The sequence below is a fragment of the Lagenorhynchus albirostris genome, chromosome 17, assembly GCF_949774975.1.
Source record: "Lagenorhynchus albirostris chromosome 17, mLagAlb1.1, whole genome shotgun sequence".
Classification (NCBI taxonomy): Eukaryota; Metazoa; Chordata; class Mammalia; order Artiodactyla; family Delphinidae; genus Lagenorhynchus; species Lagenorhynchus albirostris.
In genome coordinates, this window is record NC_083111.1 from 6,041,462 (window position 1) to 6,062,711 (window position 21,250).

At 41.7% G+C, this 21,250-nt stretch overlaps 1 protein-coding gene across 9 annotated transcripts in view; it reads right to left on the reverse strand.

The window, feature by feature from the left end:
• Window positions 1-21,250, reverse strand: part of NSMAF (neutral sphingomyelinase activation associated factor) — a 60,445-nt gene that overhangs the window by 26,793 nt on the left and 12,402 nt on the right. For all 9 annotated transcript variants that reach the window (XR_009536561.1, XM_060128518.1, XM_060128516.1 and 6 more), the window contains exons 2-9: window positions 19,350-19,439; window positions 16,216-16,294; window positions 16,051-16,118; window positions 15,935-15,971; window positions 9,844-9,894; window positions 7,229-7,300; window positions 6,878-6,925; window positions 6,721-6,773 (exon numbers count right to left, since the gene is read on the reverse strand). Coding sequence is in view for 8 of the 9 variants with exons in the window: in XM_060128518.1 (XP_059984501.1) it covers window positions 6,721-6,773; window positions 6,878-6,925; window positions 7,229-7,300; window positions 9,844-9,894; window positions 15,935-15,971; window positions 16,051-16,118; window positions 16,216-16,294; window positions 19,350-19,439 (498 nt within the window). In the remaining variant the exon portion in view is untranslated. The remainder of the gene's footprint in view (window positions 1-6,720; window positions 6,774-6,877; window positions 6,926-7,228; window positions 7,301-9,843; window positions 9,895-15,934; window positions 15,972-16,050; window positions 16,119-16,215; window positions 16,295-19,349; window positions 19,440-21,250) is intronic.

Consider the following 21,250-nt stretch of genomic DNA (forward strand, 5'->3'; position numbering starts at 1 on the left):
AGTAAGATAGAGGTATTTTCAGACAAAGCTGGGAGAATCCATCCTGACCAGATAGGCACCGTAAGAAATGCTATAGGAAGTTCTTTGGGCTTAAGAGAAATGACACCAGATGCAACACCGGTTCTGCAGGAAGGAAAGACAAGCATCAGGAAACGTAAGTATTCAAATCTCCAAGTAAACAGAAAAGAATTCTCAGTATTTTAATTTATGTACCTATAAATGCATGTATCTCAATTCTTGGGATTGGGAGTTTGGGATTGACGTGTACACACTGCTATATTTAAAACAGATAACCAACAAGAACCTACTGTAAAAAAAAAAAAAAAAGTAAAAAAAAATTCTTTAAAAACCTAAAAGGGGGCTTCCCTGGTGGCGCAGTGGTTGAGGGTCCACCTGCCGATGCAGGGGACACGGGTTTGTGCCCCTGTCCAGGAGGATCCCACATGCCACGGAGCGGCTGGGCCCGTGAGCCATGGCCGCTGAGCCTGCGCGTCCGGAGCCTGTGCTCCGCAACGGGAGAGGCCACAACGGTGAGAGGCCCGCGTACCGCAAGAAAAAAAAAAAAAAAAACCTAAAATAAGAACACCATATCATGGGTTTTATAGAAATTTAATATAAAACCACAGATCACAAAGGGCAGGAGGGGTTATGTGGAAACACAGTGCTGTAAGGCTCTTGAACTACTGTAAAGGAGTGTAATATACTCTTACCTGAAGGTACGCTATGTACAAGGTGCATATTGTGAGCTCCAGAGTGACCACTAAGAATGACACCAAGCACTACAGCTAAAAAGTAGAATACTTAAAAATACCAGATTTACCCAAAAGGCGGCAAGAAAGGAGGATCAGACAAACAAAGAACAAATGAAATGCTAGGAAACAAATACTAAGATAGTGGGTTTAAAAACCAACTATATCCATAATTACATAATTATAAATGAATTAAACAATCCAATTAACAAGCAGAGACTTTCGGACTGTATAAAAAGACTCAACTATATAAAGTGTTTTTTAGAAACGGAATAAGACACAGACAAGTTAAAATTAAAAAGGAGAGAAAAAGATACAGCATGCAATCACAACATGTAAGAAAACTGGTGTCTTATAAATGTATGTAAACCTAATAACAGAGCCTGCCAGTACACGAGGCATAAAATGACAGAAATACAGGGGAAAATAAACAATTCCACAATCATTACTGGTAATTTTAACACCCTCCTCTCAGTAAGTGACAGAGCAAGTCAACAAAAAGTCAGTCCAGTATAGATGATCCGAACAACCATCAGCCAACTGGCCCTAAATGACGGGTACAGAGCACCATACTCCACAACTTCAGAGCACTCGTTCCTTTCACGGGCCTGGGAAACCTGTATCAGGACAGACTACGCAGAGCCATACAACCCATCTCAACAAACATCAAAAGACTGAACCAGGGCTTCCCTGGTGGCGCAGTGGTTAAGAATCCGCCTGCCAATGCAGGGGACATGGGTTCGAGCCCTGGTCCGGGAGGATCCCACATGCCGCGGAGCAACTCAGCCCGTGCGTCACAACTACTGAGCCTGCGCTCTAGAGCCCATGAGCCACAACTACTGAAGCCCGTGTGCCTAGAGCCTGGGCTCCGCAACAAGACAAGCCACCGCAATGAGAAGCCTGCGTGCCACAACGAAGAGTAGTCCCCGCTCGCCGCAACTAGAGAAAGCCCGCGCGCAGCAACGAGGACCCAACACAGCCCAAAATAAATAAATAAAATAAATAAATTTATTAAAAAAAAAGACTGACCCATATACTCTCTGAACCAAGAGAGTATTAGATTAGAAATCAATAACAATACAACAGTAACGAGATCCCCAAATACAGAGAAGATAAACAACATACTTCCCAATAACCCAAAGGAAAAACCCAATGGGTCAAAGAAGAAATGACAAAGGAAATTATGAAATATTTCATATGAATGATAATAAAAACATATTAAAATCTGAGGGATGCAGCTGAGCAGTGCTTAGAGGTAAATTTATGTTCTAGTCCTACTTATAAAAGAAGGTCTAAAATCAGTGATCTAAACTTTGTAGGAAGCTGGAAAGAGAACAAGTTAAACCCAAAGTAAGCTGAAGGAAGGAAATCAATTTTATATAAAATGATTTTTATATAAAAATAGAGAAAAATCAATAAAGTCAAAAGTTGGATCTTTAAAAAGGTTAATAAAATTGGCAAACCTCTGGCAATACTGATAAAGAAAAAACATAAAGCATCAACATAAGGAATGAAAGAGGGACCATAACTGCAGATCCTACTGACGTTCAGAGGACATTAACAACTTGATGCCCGCATCTGACAACTTGGATGAACTGGACAAAGGTTTTGAAAAATGCAGCTCGACAAAATAGACACAAGAAGAAACAGACAACCTAACTATGTGTCAAGCAAATAGACTGACTAAGTAAGAACACTTCAGGCCTCCATGGCTTCACCAGTAAATGTGGTTAAAAATTTAAGCAAGAAATACAATCCTATGCAAACGCTTTTGGGAAACAGAAGATAAAGGGAGATTTCTAACCTCATGTTATGTGGCTAGCATAACCCTGACGGCAAAACCTCACAAATACACTAAGATTTACAGAGCAACATCCATAAAGAGATGCAAAGATCCTTTACAAAATACTAGCAAAGCAAGTCCAGCAATACGTAAAAAGAACAATATACCGTAAGCAAGCTGGATTTATCCCATGAATACAAGGTTGTTTTAACACTGAAAAAACAACATAATTCACATTAACAGAATTAAAGAAAAAAAAGATCATCTCAATAAATGCACAAAAAGTACTTAACAAAATTCTAAACTTATTTTTGAAAATACTCTCAGCAAACCAGGAATAAAAAGAAACTTCATCACTCTGATAAAGGGCATCTATGAAAAACGTACAGCTGGCATCATTCTTTTGTTTTTTGTGGGTTTGTTTGTTTTTTTTTTTTGCGGTACGCGGGCCTCTCACTGTTGTGGCCTCTCCCGTTGCGGAGCACAGGCTCCGGACGCGCAGGCTCAGCGGCCGTGGCTCATGGGCCCAGCTGCTCCGCGGCATGTGGGATCTTCCCGGACCGGGGCATGAACCCGTGTCCCCTGCATCGGCAGGTGGACTCCCAACCACTGCGCCACCAGGGAAGCCCTGGCATCATTCTTTAATGGTGAAATATTAAACCCTTTTCCTGTAAGATCAGGAACAAGGCAAGAATATGTCTGCTCCCACTGCGTCTATTAATCAAACTGTGCAATGAGGCAAGAAGTAGAAATAAAAGCCACAAGTATTTCTGTGAAACTGTCATTATTCACAGGTTAAATAATTATGGATATAGAAAACTCTATGGAATCTACAAAAAAACCTGCTAGGACTAATGAGTAAATTCTGAATTTGGAAAAGTCACAGGATACAAGGTCACTGTTTCTAAAAAAACAAAAAACCAAAAAAACAACAACAAAAAACTACTTCTATATACCAGTAACAAATTGGAAAATAAAATTTCAATAGCATCAAAAAACAACAACAAAAAACTACTTCTATATACCAGTAACAAATTGGAAAATAAAATTTCAATAGCATCAAAAAAGTCTAGGATTACAGCCAACAAATCTACGATTACAGCATCCACACCCACTAAACATATAATAATGGGGGAACTCGATGAGGGGAAAAGAACTCTTTGCACTCACTGTCTTTACATCTTTTCTTTAAATCTAAAATTAGTCCAAAGTATTTTAAAGAGGACATTTTGGGGTACAAATGGGGAAACCTGAATATGGAGCTATAAGTTACCCGGCATACAGAATATTGCTACTTGAGTGTTATAACAGTATGGAGGAATGTCACAGAACTTTCTTGTGAGAGATACATGTTGAAGTAGTTATGGGTGAAGTGTCAGGAAGTCTTGCAGTGTCATTTCAAATGGTTCAGGGAAAAGTTGTATGCATATATTTTATATGTATCACACAAACATACATACATATGCACATCAGCTATACATGTATACATACATACAACATATATACAGACATATATGCATTATTTATACATGTACACACACACATACACACACACACAGAGCAAGCAAGAGCATGAGCCTGAGCATGTAAGAACCAAAGCAAATTCAGCAAAATGTTGACAAATTAACACTTGGTGACCCATAGGGTATCTGTGTTCACTATATTATCTTTCAACTTGTGAGGACTTGAACTTTTTCAGAATGAATAGGGAAAAATAAATATAGTTTCAATAAAAAAGCATTTCCTTGGAAGTATGATGAAAATTTATCTCAGCAAAAATTTACCTTCTTTCTTTTGGAGGAAGTATACAATCCTGAAATATCTCACTTCACGCTGCAAAAAAAGTCTTCCCCAAATTCTCCAGCCTAACACTTTGGAGACTGGATAAATCAAAAGTTTCACAGTGAACCATTTTAAAAAGTAATGTCATGCTGAAGCCCAGGATTAAAGTCTAAACTGCTACTTAGAAAAATTACGCATTCTAAGTAGGTCAAAAGAAACTAATTCTTATTACTCCTTTTCCTTCCTAAAATGGAAGCTATTCTTTCCTCCCAACAATCCACTTAATATATCCTACAAGTACAAAAATGAAGAGAAAATTAATGCTATACAGGTGAAACAGAAAAAGAAGTAAACAAACAAACACAGAAAACACGTTATTGGCCAGATGGCTTTTCTGGCAAATTCTTTAACATTTGAAAATGTAGTGTAAGGGTCACAAAGGTAGCAATAAAACAGAATATTACAAACGAATCTCATTTATACATGAGCTTCTAGCAAAAACCTAGCACATAATAATCCATAAATGAATCTATTCAACCAATACTTTCTACTCTGTCCTAGGCCTGAGGATTCCAAATACAAAAATCTAAAAATAAATAAAAATGATATCTAGTGACTAGAGACTGAAACAATCGCTACAGAAGATTTTGTACATATTAGAGAACCTATATATAAAGTTAATGGAATGGATCACAATGTTTAGCAGGTTGCTGAAAACAAAACGAATACACAAAAATCTACTACATTCTAAGTATCAACAATAAAATGAAATATTTTAGGATATCATTTACAACACCATCAAAAACACGAAGTACCTGGAATAAATCTAGCACAAGAGAAGAAAGAACTTTATAAAGAAAAATCATAAAGAAGACTTAAATAAATGGAAAGTTTCACTGCAATCACAGTCAAAATCCCAGCAGGCTTTTCCTTTATGAAACTTGACAAGCGGAGTCTAAATTTACACAGAAGTGTATAAGACCAAGAACAGTGAAGACATAAGTTAAGAAGGGAAATAGGGTGCAGGACCCTGCACTGCCTGATATTAAGAGTTGTCCTAATAAAGACACAGACCTACTAGAGAATGGACTTGAGGATATGGGGAGGGGGAAGGGTGAGCTGTGACAAAGCGAGAGAGAGGCATGGACATATATACACTACCAAACGTAAGGTAGATAGCTAGTGGGAAGCAGCCGCATAGCACAGGGAGATCGGCTCGGTGCTTTGTGACCGCCTGGAGGGGTGGGATAGGGAGGGTGGGAGGGAGGGAGACGCAAGAGGGAAGAGACATGGGAACATATGTATATGTATAACTGATTCACCTTGTTATAAAGCAGAAACTAACACACCACTGTAAAGCAATTATACTCCAATAAAGATGTAAAAAAAAAAAAAAAAAAGTTGTTCTAAAGCTACAGTAATTCATACAGTGATACTGCAGATGGAGATAGAGACAAATAGCCCGAATCTACTTAACAGGAGGAAATCTACTTAAAATAAGGCAAGAAACAAATAAGAGAACAGGTTAATATAAAAGTATACTTACTTGCAGAAAATATATTGGATACTTAGAAAAGCCAAAAAACCCCAAAAACAAACAGAAAACCCAACACACCCCAAAACCAAAAACCGAAACAAAACTCCATTAGATCAGTAAGAATGTGGTCTCTAGGTCCCTGCAGGACACCTCAGGAAGGTACCTAAAAGCCTGACGGGGACGGAAAAGACTTTCCAGAACAACGCCAGCTCAGCTGAAATGAGAAGAGTAAGGAAGAGTTGGGCAGGTGCAGAAGAGGCAGGAGGCCATAAGGCACCTGGGGAATCGCACAGAACGCAAAGATCCAGAGCAGAGCATGCAAGAGGCACCGGAGGCTGGAACAGTGACAAAGGCTAAACCAGCGCCCCGCGTGCAGGTGAGGTTAAGGCTCTGCCCTGAAGGCGATGGAAGTCTGGAAGAGTTTCAAACAGACAAGTGATATAAAGAAATAAGTTCCTTAGAAAGAATGTATTTTAAAAGTACATTCGACACAGTGAGGGAAACGGGATTGGAGCAGGGAAGGCTGGAGCTGGGGACAAGCTAAACGCTGTCACTGTGATCTTAGTGGCAGGGGCTGGTGGCCTGAACGGAGGCGCTAACCTGTGAAAAGACAGGAGCTCGTAGACTGGGAAGATCGTGGAGAGCCCCTGGCACCAGGCCTTTCTGATGGACAGATGTCAGCTGGGAGAAGTGGCAGGGAGGCCCCAGACGCTGCTCTAGCACTGACGCCAGGGCCACTCCCCCAGACGAGCAGGTTTGGGGTGAGGCAGGTGGTAACACCCACTATCGGTTCTGGACACACTGAATGAGGCACCAGGTGACGACGCCACTGCTTTCGTAATCAGGAAACAAAATCATTGAAAACTTACCTGTTTTTGTCAAATGATGTCCTAGCCAAACGGGACTGCAAAATGGCTGTTATCTTTAAAACAGAATCATTTAAAAAGTATGGATATAAGGATTTATAAGTGACATATCAATACACGTTCATTCACAATAAAGATACAGAGCTTTAGAAACTCTTACCATAGCAGTTTGGTCCCCAAGTTTGTCCAGACAGGATGCTCTGTGAAGCTACAATTATATAAATACACAAGAATTTATTTTTTCTCTCAGATGCTTTGAAGATATTTCCTTAGAAACAATGAAACACAACCACCATTCTGTTACTTAGTAACAGGTAAGAATGACTCTGATATATCTATGGCTTCTGCCTAATGTATAGTTTCCAAGTTCAACATATTCAAGTAAATCTGTTTCAGATTTATAAAAAAGGTTATGGTTTTGGTAAGACATATGAGTATGAAATTCTTTAAAAAAAAAAAAAAGTTTATGCCTCAGTTTGCCAATAAATGTCTGAGAAAAGTCCTGGCTTACCTGAAGCAATGTCTCCACGACACCTTCCACCTTCCCTGAAACATCCAACTCGAAGACATATTCCATTGTGCCCTAAAAAAGAGGGAGACCAAGCACGTCAGGCCCCATCACTGTAAGACATTTGCAGCCCCCTGCTGACCTGTGCAGTGCAGGGACCTGCCTGGCGCGCCCTCCCTCCGCCCACACGGAATGAGCGCCCCGGGGGAGCAGAGTCTGTTGGATTTAGGCCGTATTTACTATCTCCTTCCTTCTGCTAATTTTGGGCTTAGTTTGCTCTTCTTTTTCTGGTTCCTTGAGGTGTACAGTTAGGTTTTTTAATTTGAGATCTTCAAGGTAAGCGTTTAACACTAAACTCCCCTCTTAGGACTGCTTTTGCGGCTTCTTTTCAGTTTGGGTATATGTTCTGTTTTCGTTTTGATCATCTTGAGTTTTTCTGGTTTTTGTTCTTTTACTTCTTTATTAGAGTATAATTGCTTTACGATGTTGTGTTAGTTTCTACTGTACAGCGAAGTGAATCAGCTGTATGTACACCTATATCCCCTCCCTCGAGTCTAATTTCTCTTTATTATTTCTTTGACCCATTGGTTGTTCGAGAGTGTTGTTTAATTTCCACATACGTGTGAATTTTCCCGCTGCTATGGATTTCCGGTTTCACTCCACGGTGGTTGTAATTTTCTTAGATTTGTTGACTTGTTTTGTGACCTGACACGCGACCTGTCCCGTGTGCACGTGAGAAGAGCGTGTGTCCTGCTACCGTTGGGCAGGACGTTGTGTGTGTGTCTGTGAGGTCCATCTGGTCAGAGTGCTGGTCGAGTCCTCCGTTTCCTGAGTGACCTTCTGTCTGGATGATCTACCCATGACTGAAGGTGGGGCACGGACGGAAGTCTCCTCTGTCCTGTGCTGCTGTCGGCCTCTCCTTTCAGTCCTGTCAGTGCTGGCTTCATACACTCAGGTGCTCTGAGGCTGGGTGTGCAAGTGTTGTGGCGGTTAATTTTATGTGTCACAAGCTGCACTCTTCTCTTTCCCCGAGGGTGAGTCTGCTGGGCTGTATCTGCCTGTGTCTCTGGTGCAGGGTCCCCTGGAGCAGCTGCACGATGCCCAGCTCTTTCCTGTTTTCAGGGGTCCCCAGGCATCTAGAGCATTATGGGTCCTGTCAGAGGTCCAGGACAGGCGAGACAGAAGCCAGTCCCTCAGGCAGCTGCCCCCAAAAGCCAGAACATTGGACCTACGGTCCTGTCTTGTCTTTCCCTCCCCAGGGAGAAGATGGGAGCTGGGAGTTCCCTCCAGTCACGTGGCACAGTGCCAGGGGAGGGACTACGGGGAAAGGATGCTACAATGTTCCCACAGCTTCAGGGTGGCTCATTTCATGCTCACCTGGGGCGCAGGTCACTCTTAACTGGTTTCTGGATTTCTCACAAAGGGAACTGAGTCAGTCTCTCCATAAGAGGAACAAGGGTCTGGGCTTCCTAGTCTATCAAGTCTCATCACCAAGGTCAAAGTCACAACCCCGCCCCTTTAAACCTGAGAATCCTTTGGTGTCCTAATTCACGAGAGCTTCTCTTTGCTTCAGAAAACCTTACTCATTTCCTTTTATGTAACTTTTCAGCAGCTTTGCACTTCAAGTGGGTGACAGGAGAGCCTCTGCAGGGAGAGTACACCAGGCAGCGGTTCTCAACTTGGGGGGCAGGGGGGCGTTCCGCCACCCTTGCAGGGCACTTGTCAATGTGCGGTACCACACAACAAAGGGGGACAATGCAGAGGGGGCACCCCGTGGGTGGGAACAGCCTGTAATGTAAGCGACAGCCCCTCACAATGAAGAACCGTCCTTCCCAAAGTGCCAACAGCACCACGTGTGAGTGACGAGGTCGCAGTATTCACCGTTTCTGAGTGACTGGCGCATGCAGATGTTTCTTGTACATGAAACTCAGAGGGGGCTGCACGTGGCTGGTGCGCCCCCCCCCCAAGCTGCTGAGAACCCGCAGGCTGGCCTGTGACCGGAACTGCCATCCAGCCTGTCGGACGTCTGCTCGGAGAGGGTGGCTTTTCCTAATTCAGAGGTGTCGTGTACAGGAGCAGTAGTCCCATCTCTAGGTCTCGTAAAAACTCTTCTGCTACGAGTTATCCCTTTACTGCACACTAAGCTGCAGCGTAAAGCATTAATTAAAGCACAGAAGGGTTGGCTGTAATGTCTAGTTCCAAGTCTTGTGTTCACGGACCCTCAGAGCTTCTACCCAATCAGCAGCATTTATAAACTATTACTGAGCTCTTAAATAAGGGTATTTTATAGCCTATAAGTAGTTCTCAAACATTTAAAAGAAGTTCTCATTGATATTCAGTAAATCATCTTTTAAATGATACATATTCTGATTTCAACTTTTAACCTCACAATTTAAGCTTTTTTTCCCCCTAATAGACACACCTATTTTGAAGTTAAAAAGTTAATTGAAATCTCTCGGACTAAAGTCTGTCATTCCCTTGGTATTTTGTTATAACTGCTAGGGAACAAGGTTTTAAATACGCATTACATTGCATTAAAGAAGTTAACAGAGACACAGAATCTTACTGCCCAAAATCACTATGTAAATTGCGGGGGATAAATGAAAAGCTTTACTTACCCTTTCTATTTTATATGGTGCAACAATGTTGTGTTCTTTAATGAAATATACCTGAGAAAGACAAATCAATACTTGTAAAATATTAAACATTATCACATTAATGAGTTACTGTTAATTAGGATGTTATGAATCGAATTTAAATCATTGTTACATAATCTGTTTTCAAAAGCACTTGCATTAATATCAGTATGGCTTTCAAGTTCTGATGTTAAAATAACATTAAATTAAAAAGAGATTCATCAAGGCAACAAGGTAGCAACCACTGCTGGATAAATACAACGTCTAAGATGTTTTATGAATGTCATCACTTGTACCCAGTAACCAGACAAGTGAAGGAAGCTAATCTAAGGCTGATTTTCTAAGAAATGAGTAAAACAAAGTCACTGTGGTATGAAATCCATTCATCAACATAAAGAAAACTCTCCTCTAGACAGACACACACGCGCACACGCACGCGTGCACGCGCACACACACACACACTCCTCTTTATTCTATCAGCAAAAGTATATTTGGAAGCAAAACTCTAAAAGCCTGAAGAACCATAACATATTTCTGAAACACTGTGACCTGGTAAGTAATCAAAAAACACAAAAGTTGTGTTTATTTGGTTGTGTGCTTAACCCAGGAAGCTTAATACTTGAAAGAGTAGCTTGTATCTAGTCACACCTTGCTGTAAAGCTGATTTTGAGTTTATTTGACATGAGACCTCTTATACAAACTATTGAAAGGAGGTGGGAGGATTTGGGGGCTTTATTCTTAAGTTTATTAAAATTATACTAAAATGTGTGTGTGTGTGTATATATATATATGCTTTTTTTTTTTTTTTTTTTTTTTTTTTTTTGCGGTACGCGGGCCTCTCACTGTTGTGGCCTCTCCCGTTGTGCAGCACAGGCTCCGGCTGCACAGGCTCAGCGGCCACGGCTCACGGGCCCAGCCGCTCCGCGGCATGTGGGATCTTCCCGGACCGGGGCACGAACCTGTGTCCCCTGCATCGGCAGGCGGACTCTCAACCACTGCGCCACCAGGGAAGTCCATACAATGTATATTTTTATAATGGAAACCATACTTTCAACTGAAGAAGGACCTACTCCTTTCAAGAGAAGGACTTTCTAGAATAAAGCGACAGTGTAGAATGATACTCTAGACATAATGAGAATACAGGTGTGGACGAGAATCATCAGTCGTGGTGCTCCTTCCCCAAACAGATGTGGCCATAACTGCTCTCATATCCGCCAGTCAAAGCAGCATGAAGTCAAAGAGAGCCTCTGAAATGCTTTCTTCCCTAAAATTATTAGAATCATGGAAGGCAGACTTAGAAAATCACCTAATCTGATATCTCCCAGGCTTCATAAAATAATTTTCAATATGCATTAAAAAGAGGCACGAACAAGAGGGCTAAGTGATCCAAAAACCACCGGAGGCTCTCTGCCCCCGACCATTCACCCCTTGAGAATCTCAACGCTTCGCGCCCAGTCCTATAGCGTAAAGAAATCTCTGCATCTGTTTCCCACAGCTCTTCCCACACTTGCTCGATCACAGAACGATACTTTTCTTTGAACACTTCAAGAAGCTGGAGATCCGCAGAGAGCGGAACCAACGCTGACCTCTACCCTTTCATTTTCAAGGTGAAGAAGGTGAGATTCACAGCAAAAAGGCAGTGGTAATGAGCTCTACTCCTCTCTCATCTATAATTTTTTAAAGATCTCCAGATGAATTGAGTACAGCTAACCCTTGAACAACATGGGTTTGAACTGCATGGGTCCACTTACATGTGGATTGTTTTCAGTAAATATACTGGAAAAGGATGTGGAGATTTGGGACAATTTGAAAGAAGATGAACTGTGTAGCCTAGAAATATCAGAAAAATTAAGAAATTGTTATGTCATGAGCGCATAAAATATACGTAGATACTAGTCTATCATATCATTTACAACCATAAAACATACACAAATCTATTATAAAAAGTTAAAACTTATCAAAACTTACGCACACGCTAACAGACCGTACATGGGTGGCACCAATCTTAGTCGAGAGAAATGTAAATAACGATAAAGATGCAGTATGAAATCACAGCTGCATACGTTCGCCGTAGTTCACACTGTACCACGGTCATAACTTCATAGCCGCCTCCTGTGATACTGCGCTGAGGTCAAGTGCTGAGAGTAACCTCAGAAGGCCGTGGGACGCTATTCATCTTTGCGTGAGCAGCAGGGAATCGGGCATCACAGTAAAAAGTGGTCCCTCCTGGTTCTTGTGCATTTTTCATCGTGTTTAGTCTAAGATCACAAACCTGGAATAACACCACGGGACCCACACGAAGTGCCACTAGTGATGCTGGCCGTGCTCCCGAGAAGCAAAGTCATGACGTTACGAGAGAAAGTTGAACTACTTGATACGTGTACCATTGATTGAGGTGAGGTCAGCCGCTGCGGTTGCCACCATTTCAAGATAAATGAATCCAATGTAAACACCATTGTAAAAAGGAAAAGGAAATTCATGAAGCCATCTGGCAGCTACCCAGCAGGCGGGAGAGCCTGGCACCTTTTGTGAACTACCTTTTTATCATGTACTAAAAATGCAGCTTTTATGTGGGTGCAGGGTTGCTGCGTGATGACTAACATGGAGTCATCATATGACAAAGCAAAAGGAAGGTGAAGGATCTAAAGCTGGAAAAGTTAATGTCAGCAAAGGATGGTTTGATAATTTTGGAAGGAGATTTCGCTTTGAAAATGTCAAGATAACAGGAGAAGCAGCTTCTGCCAACCAGGAGGCAGCAGACGAGCTCCCAGACACCATTAAGAAAATCACTGAGGAGAAAGGATATCTGCCTGATCAGGTTTAAATGCAGATGGAAGTGCCCTCTTCTGAGAGAAAAAAAAAAATCCACAAAGGACGTTCATTAATAAGAGACACGAGGACCTGGATTTAAGGGCAGGAAGGGATAGGCTAATTCTGCTGTTTTGTGCAAATGCAATGGGGTCGATGACCAGGACTGCCCTGATCTATAAAGCTGCTGACCCCAGCCTTGAAGGGAAGAGGGAACTCCAGCTGCCAGTCTTTTGGTTGGACAACAAGAACCCTTTTTCTGGATTGGTTCCATCGATGCTTTGTCCCGATACAGGAAGTATTCTGCCAGTACGGGACTGCCCTTTAATGTTCTTTTAATTGGACAATACCCCTGGCCACCTAGAACCCCATGAACTCAACACCAAAGGTGTCAAAGTGGTCTACCTGCCCCCAAACCCAGCATCTCTAATTCAGCCTCTAGATCAGGGGTCGTAAGAACCTTTAAGGCTTATTACATATGGTACCCTGTGCAAAGGACTGTCAATGCTGTGGAAGAGAAATCATGAGAGTCTGGAAGGATTACACCATTGAAGATGCCATGGTTGTTATAGAAAAAGCCATGAAAGCCATCAAGCCAAAAACAGTACATTCCTGCTGGAGAAAACTGTGTCCAGACGCTGTGCGTGACTTTACAGGATTTACAACAGAGCCTATCAAGGAAATCATGAATCAGATTACGGATATGGCAAAAAGAGAGAGGCGGTTGAAACGTTTCAAGATACGGATCTTGGAGAAATTCAAGAACTAATGGACACCACATCCGAGGAATTAACAGAAGACAACCAGAGGGAGATGAGAGCTCCCAAACCAGCGCCAGATGATGAGGAAGAAGATGTAGAAGCAGCAGTGCCAGGAAACAAACTGACATGAGACCACCTAGCAGCAGGCTCTGATTTCTGAGACTGCTTTTTCACTTCTTTTATGACGTGGACCCTTCTATGACACAGGCACTGGAACTAAAGCAAACGGCGGAAGGAGGATTGGTACCGTATAGCAACACTTTTAGAGAACTAAAAAAGCAGAAAAGTCAGCCAGAAATCATGATGTATTTCCGTAAAGTTAAACTGAATGTATCTGCCTCTCCTGCCCGCCCCGTCCCCCCCCATCTCTGCCACCTGCGACAGCAAGACAAACCCCCCCCCCGCCCCCCGCCCAATGTGAAGACAGACGACAGGAATGAAGACCTCTGGGACGCTCCACTTCCACCTAATGACTAGTGAACAATCATCCTGCCATGCAGTTAATAAACTCACCTGTTGTGTTTGTGTGTGTCTTCATGTGAACATCTAATAAGCACGTGGAGGAAGCGTATGATACGTTTCTGTGTTCATCACTGTCATCATCACCTAAGCATTCATAGTGTAGAACACTGTGTGCGAGACTTGTACTGAAGTGGACAGCCTACCCTTGCATAGGCATAAGGGGAGTGATTTTAATATAAGATTAATCATGTGTTAGTTTTCTGGTTTCATAACTTTGCTTTCAAAGAATTACATTACTGTTCAGATGTCTTTCTCTATCATCATGGGTTTAAAAAAAAAATGTAATCATGTTTGGGGCTTCCCTGGTGGCACAGTGGTTAAGAATCCACCTGCCAAGGCAGGGGACACAGGTTCGAGCCCTGGTCTGGGAAGAGCCCACATGCCGCGGAGCAACTAAGCCCCTGCACCACAGCTACTGAGCCTGCGCTCTAGACCCCATGAGCCTCAACTACTGAAGCCCGCGTGCCTAGAGCCCGTGCTCTGCAACAAGAGAAGCCACCGCAATGAGAAGCCCGTGCACCGCAATGAAGAGCAGCCCCCACTCGCTGCAACGAAGACCCAACACAGCCAAAAATAAATAAATAAAATAAATAATTTTTTTTTAAATTTTGAAAATTAAAATGTAACCACGTTTCCATAGTGAATTATGAATCTGATACAACACTGTGTGCCGTAACACTTTTATAACGATTCACTCAACAGTGTACAGGCTGGGCTACTGGGAAGCAATCGTATTGATGACACAGGCTACGATAAAGCAGTCATCCTGCTGCTTCTTCATTATCAGTGCATGAATCATACTTGTGAATAACACGTTCCTTTTTCACATTATCCTTTTTTTTTTTTTTTGCGGTACGCGGGCCTCTCCTATTGCGGAGCACAGGCTCCGGAAGCGCAGGCTCAGCGGCCATGGCTCACGGGCCCAGCCGCTCCGCGGCATGTGGGATCTTCCCGGACCGGGGCACGAACCTGTGTCCCCTGCATCGGCAGGCGGACTCTCAACCACTGCGCCACTCAGGGAAGCCCCTGTCTTTTCATTTTTGATGTTTAATGTTAGTAACACATCTAACATCTACAGTGTTTTGTGTCACATTAAGACAACATTGATGTCGGTACTGTCATCTTATAAACAGATGACATGAACTTACAGTATGGGTAAGTACAGTACATACTGCAAATGCATCTTCTCTTCCTTATGATTTTCTTAATAACATTCTTTTCTCTAACTTATTGTAAGAATACAGTACACAATACGTATAACATACAAAATATGTGTTATCAACTGTCCATGTCATCGGTGAGGCAACAGTAGGCTATTCGTAGTTAAGTCTGGGAGAGTATATAAATTTTCACCTGTTTGTGTGTGTGGGCGTGGAGGTCAGTGCCCCAAACTCCCACTTTGTTCAAGGGTCAGTTGTGTATGACAGGAGAAAAAACATGTCATTTATCTCCGTATTGCCAGTGTCCACACAGTACCGGATGCACAAATCTATATTGAGCAAATGTGAACTGAAGAAAAGGTCATGACCCCAAGCATTATACTATAATTAGACAAGGCTACACATCCTGAGTGGTGGCCTCGGTTGTCACCATGAGTCCCTCTGAGCTCACTGAAGCGGGAGGCGCTGGCCTCCCACCTTCCAACTGCAGTCCTTCATCTCAACCCTCACACACTGTCAGGACTCCTCAGGACAGACCCACACAGCCTGCAGGTACCACAAGCTTAATGAACGTTAAGGAATGCATCAGGCATCACAGCTTCTAAGACATATAGTCCTCAATGACTAACTTTAAAAGAATTTCAACATCATTCCCTGTGGCCTTCATTTGAGATTTCTACAAATAATTTCATTGTGCTTAAAAAAAACTGTGTATATATATGTATGTGTATATATATATATATACACACACACATATGTATGTATTTATTCATTTAAATGTTCGTTCAGGTTAGAAAAAAATGTTTACTAGGTGCTTCTTACCTGACTGAAAATGAGTGAGATCCCCCCGGATACCGCCCTAAAATGCAGATAGAAGTTATTAAATATATGTAATTTTTTGGTAGAAGTAAAATTACACAGTTAAGACAATGACGTACTTTGCCAAGTGTCTATTGGCTCCATTTTCTCCATGTTTTCCTATTTTTATACAATCTCTCAAAGGAATCTGGAAAAAATTGAGAGAGAAATATTATAAAAATAAGCCGAGGTAAAATATATACAAAAAATAGAACCGTTTCTGTTCACACTTAAAATGCATTTACCTTAATGATGGGCTGGGATGTTGCATCCGGTTCAAAAATAACTGATTTTGAACATATTTTTAAGGAGCCTCTGATTTTCCTAGAGATGAAAGTACAAAAGGTTATTATTAATGAACGTAACAAAAGTCACAAAAGAAACGTAATACATTTTAACTAGAATGTAGATGACTAAAGTATCAACTAATAAAAGATCAACAAAGAGAAGGGTATGAAAGGTTGGAAAATATAGCAAAAATATTTTCCTCATCTCCCCCTCCCTAGAGGTTAAAGAATCTGCATGTGTTGTAATACGGTCTCACTGGTTGAGCACTGTCGCATGTATTTTATTCGCATTACTTCATCTGGTCCTCACAACTACTGTGAAAGGGAAACAGTTTTCTGATCCTTAAGAAACGCTGATTCCATCCTGTCTGTGGTAAATTCTTTTGACTTTTAATTTCCTATATCTTAAAGAACGATTCAGAAAGCAATACTAAGCATGTAACGTTGATTAGGTAGGAGATTTTTTGTTTTCTTATTTATAATCATGCAAGAATAACAAGAGTTTGAATTTAGAACCCAGAACGCTTTTACCGGTGATTCTGGGGTACATAGGAATTCCGAGAAAAACTGGTTCTATGATGATAAGCAATTTTAAAGACCATCTGCCTACTACTATAATATCAAATAAATCAGTTATCGGCTTCACCATTCTCCTCCTTTCTTGGGACACTTATGAGGCGCCAATGAGTTTTGGAAAAAGCCTGCCTGAGCATGTTAGAGGCCCATGTGCCTCACTTGCCTGAAGCCAATAAAAATCTACACACTTGATTGCCTTTTATTGACTAGATGACTTTTATCAATTGATCAAACCAAGGCAATAACTTATTATGTAATCAAAACACAGGTTAAGAAATGCTGGAACATCATCTTATAAAAAAATCACCTTAAGATTAGTTTCCAAGAGTATCTACAAGTGAAGCTCTAAGGATCTTACGTTTTTTAAAATCACTTGTATGACATCTGGACTTTTTCTCCAGTCATTCCTCAGTGTCCTAGTAAACGCTTCTTTTTTTTTTTTTTTTTGCGGTACGCGGGCCTGTCCCCTTGTAGAGCACAGGCTCCGGACGCGCAGGCTCAGTGGCCATGGCTCACGGGCCCAGCCGCTCCGCGGCATGTGGGATCTTCCCAGACCGGGGCACGAACCCGTGTCCCCTGCATCGGCAGGCGGACTCCCAACCACTGCGCCACCAGGGAAGCACGTGAACACTTCTTACTCTGGCCGTTCCAGGGTCTCTTAACTGAAGCAATTATGTTACTTATACTCTAGAAAGACCGACCTGCTCTTCCTGCTTCTGTACCCCACCCCCACCCCCCAGGCCGAGTCAGTTCTTCTTCTATCAAAGAAATCTCACATTCTTCCTGGCTTACAAATACGCCAATGGTGTTCTAACCCACAGGATAAAGTCCCATCACAATCTGAGGAAGGCCTACCTCTGTGTACGTAGATAATATGTACCCAGTGCACAAGAAGGCTGGTCATGCTGAAGGTCATGATTTAGCCTGCAATTCTTCTTCCTCAGAAGCTCTTTTGAATTTTGATTTTGTATCATTTCTTTCCATGCTGTTATCTGCATTTACTTTCCTAACACCCTAAATCACCTGATAATAACTTAAGTACTTCTATGGCAAGTGCTAAACAAATACAAATAGAATAGAAAATTCCCCAGTATCAATCACCTAGTTTCTGCAGTTGTTAACATGCAGTCATTCTTGTTTTGTGTACAACACCTCAGAACCCTGCAGGATTTTAGATAAATTCCCAGACACCCTATACTTCATTTATATATACTTTAACATGAATCTCTGAAGATAAACTATTTCAATAAATGACCTATCACTGTCACACCTAAAAAAATTAATAATTCCTTAATGTCATCAAGGATACAGCCAGGATTCAAACTTTTCTATTTCGTAAGTGTGTTCTTATAGTTGGTTTGTTCAAGTTGGAACACAAAGTCCATATTACATTTAGTTGACAGGTCTCTCAATATCTCTTAATCTAAGGCAACTTTCATTTTCCCGCATTACGAACTTTGCTAAACACATCTCTGTGGTTTTCCTCTATCCCATTTCCTTTATATAATTGGTAAGATTAAAAGACTTGACCAGCTGGGGTTTGATGTTCTGGTAAGGGTTCGTCAGAGGCAGTGCACATGTACTTCCCTCGTATCAAGAGGCCACAGTGGCTTCAGGTAATGCCTATCTTGATACGTGCATTAAAAAATTTCTCAGCAGCTTTTCATCTGCTGTTTTAGCAGCCACTGAAGATTCTGTCTATATCAGAGGTTGGCAAACTTCTTCTATAAAGAGCCAGATAGTAAATATTTTCGACTTTGCAGGCCATTTGGTCTCTGTCACTATTCAGTTCTACTTCCGTGTTGCAGGAAAGCAACCACACACAATATGTAAACAAGTGGGTGTTCCAATAAAACTTTATTTACAAAAACAAGTAGCAGGCCAGATCTGACCATAGTTTGTCGACCCCTGATATAGATCCATTATTCACTAGGGGTTGAAATTTTTAACATTCCCTCTGTGTTTATTACCTAGAATTCATCAACAAAGAGCAGCTTTAATTATCTGTGATTTGGTTACCCTAAAGTACAATTTGTACAAGGAAAGCAGGAAAAATGCTCGATTCTTTATCAAGTTTTAGAAAAATGAGTTGGTGTCCTAGTACCTTCAAAGGTAACTGATATACATATATATATATATACACACACACACACGAGAAATAATATATTTATATTACATATATGTCATTATGAACTCATGGATTTGAGCCCTTCTGATACATTTCAATCCACTACCCTCATTATTCTTTTTTGGTGTTCAATCTGTCCCATTTTTTGCCCAGCTCTTCAGGGTGGCCTTGTGCCCTTTTAATTCACATGCAGTCATTTCTGATACCTTCCTTTCCTGCCAGTCTGACAAGATGGTCCAGGCTCACCTCCCACATTTCCTCCCCTGACTTAGACTCACACAAGTCTCTGAAGAGCCCTCGTTCCTTTCAGTGGAGAGTAGCATTCAGAGTAGCTCACTCCTACTGAGTTCTCACTAGGCCTTTTCAGAGATCGGAAAATCTTCCTTACCTTTCATTCTGACTGCCCTTGTGCTGAATATGATTAGCTGTATGCTGTTCAAAGTAGTACTCCTCCAAGTTAAGCAGCAGCAAGGAAAATCTAAATTTGGGAAAAAAAACCGCATGTTTATTTTTTTTAAGTATAAGAAAGCAGAAGATTTCAAGCATGTGTTCCCAAAGTGTTTTTCCATCCACTACATCAACAAACACTTACTAAGTGTATATTATATGCCAGGCACTCTTCTCTATCAAGACAGACCTGCCCAGCTATGCCAAAAATAAAATAAATTGTTTACCAGGTGGATTTATTATTCCTTTACAGAAACTCCAAATTTCATGAAATAAAACCATGTATAAAACAGATAGCTGGTGGGCACCTCCTCTGTGATGACCTAGATGGGTGGGATGGGGGTGGGTGGGAGGGAGGTCTAAGAGGGAGGGGCTGTATGTATACATACAGCTAATTCACTTCACTGTACAGCAGAAACTAACACACCATTGTAAAGCAATTATACTCCAATAAAACAACACCACCACCACCACTTACTGTTGCCTGAACAGAGCTCGGAGCTTTCCCACCTACAGTGTTCATCCTTTGTTCCCCACAACTACACACGAGGCTTCCCCACCCCCTCTTCCCCACCACACACCATTCTCCACTGTCATGGCTCGTGGGTGGGTGAGTTTCTCTTGCTACTTCCACAAGACCAGTGCCTCTGAGAAGCAGATCTTTAGATATTCCTGTTATAACCCATCTAAGGCTTTGTACGCACAGCTATTTAATAGATAAAACGAGTAAGCTGAACCCAATGGGAATCAGTTCTTTTTAAAGCTTTAAGTGCTTTAAACTTTTAAAAACAAAATAAAGTAACAGAAAAAGTATTAATTTAGTTGCATGGCCACAGAAACAAATATATGGCGAAGAACTGAAAACAACTGTTTTGTTTGTTTTGTGGTAAGGACCAGGAAACATCAACGGCACCCAGAGTCACGGGGAGATGTTTTCATGAAAAGTGTGGTGCTTGAGATGTGTCTTGAAGTTCCGGTGTATTACAGGAAGGCATCTAGATTAAATACGGCAGAATAAACATGTGTTTATTTCTGCTCCCTCTGGAAAAACACTACAATGTGAACAAAAATATTTTTTAAATAGTAACCCCCCCACACAAAAAATAGTAAAACCCACAGACTAATGGAAATCGGAGAGACATAAAAGCAGATGAGAGATACCTATAAATTTGTGAGACGTGGAAAGCAGAGGGGAGGAATGAGCAGTGATCAGAAGCTGGAAGAGCAGATGCCTCCAGAAAAGGTACCAACCAGGAGGAAACCACAAGTTCCACAACTGCAGGTATCAGGTACCAAGAAGGTAGGGATGGAGCCTGGGGGGATGCTTGAAAGTCCAAACGAGGCCAGCAGCCGCGATTCCTCCCCGATGCTTCTCCCTACACATGGTTTTTCAACACCAGAATTACACAAGAGACTCCAAACTAGGCACCAAGCACAGCGCAGAGCAGCGCTACTGCATGAAAAGACAGTGATTACACAGAAAGCAGGAGGACATGTAACACTCCAAGCAGCAGACTGGGGGTTAGTTCTGGAAAAAACTAAATAGCCCTGGAGAAAAGACCTATGGATACTAACATTTCAAAGAACCGTCTACAACATCATCCCACAGTGAGGCCCAACAGAAAAGGCCTGCCCACAGTGACACAGAATTACGTGCTTCGCCCTTAAATATGAACGCACACCCCAAGATCACCAGCCTCTAACGTGAAAGAACTAAACCAAACAAGCGGAAGAACACAGCATGAAGGACTAGAGACAATGAACAGAAGAAAAGGTCAAAAGACTCTAATTAAGATCCTCACAAAGAAGAAATTATATCCATGAAACAAGATACTGCTTGCT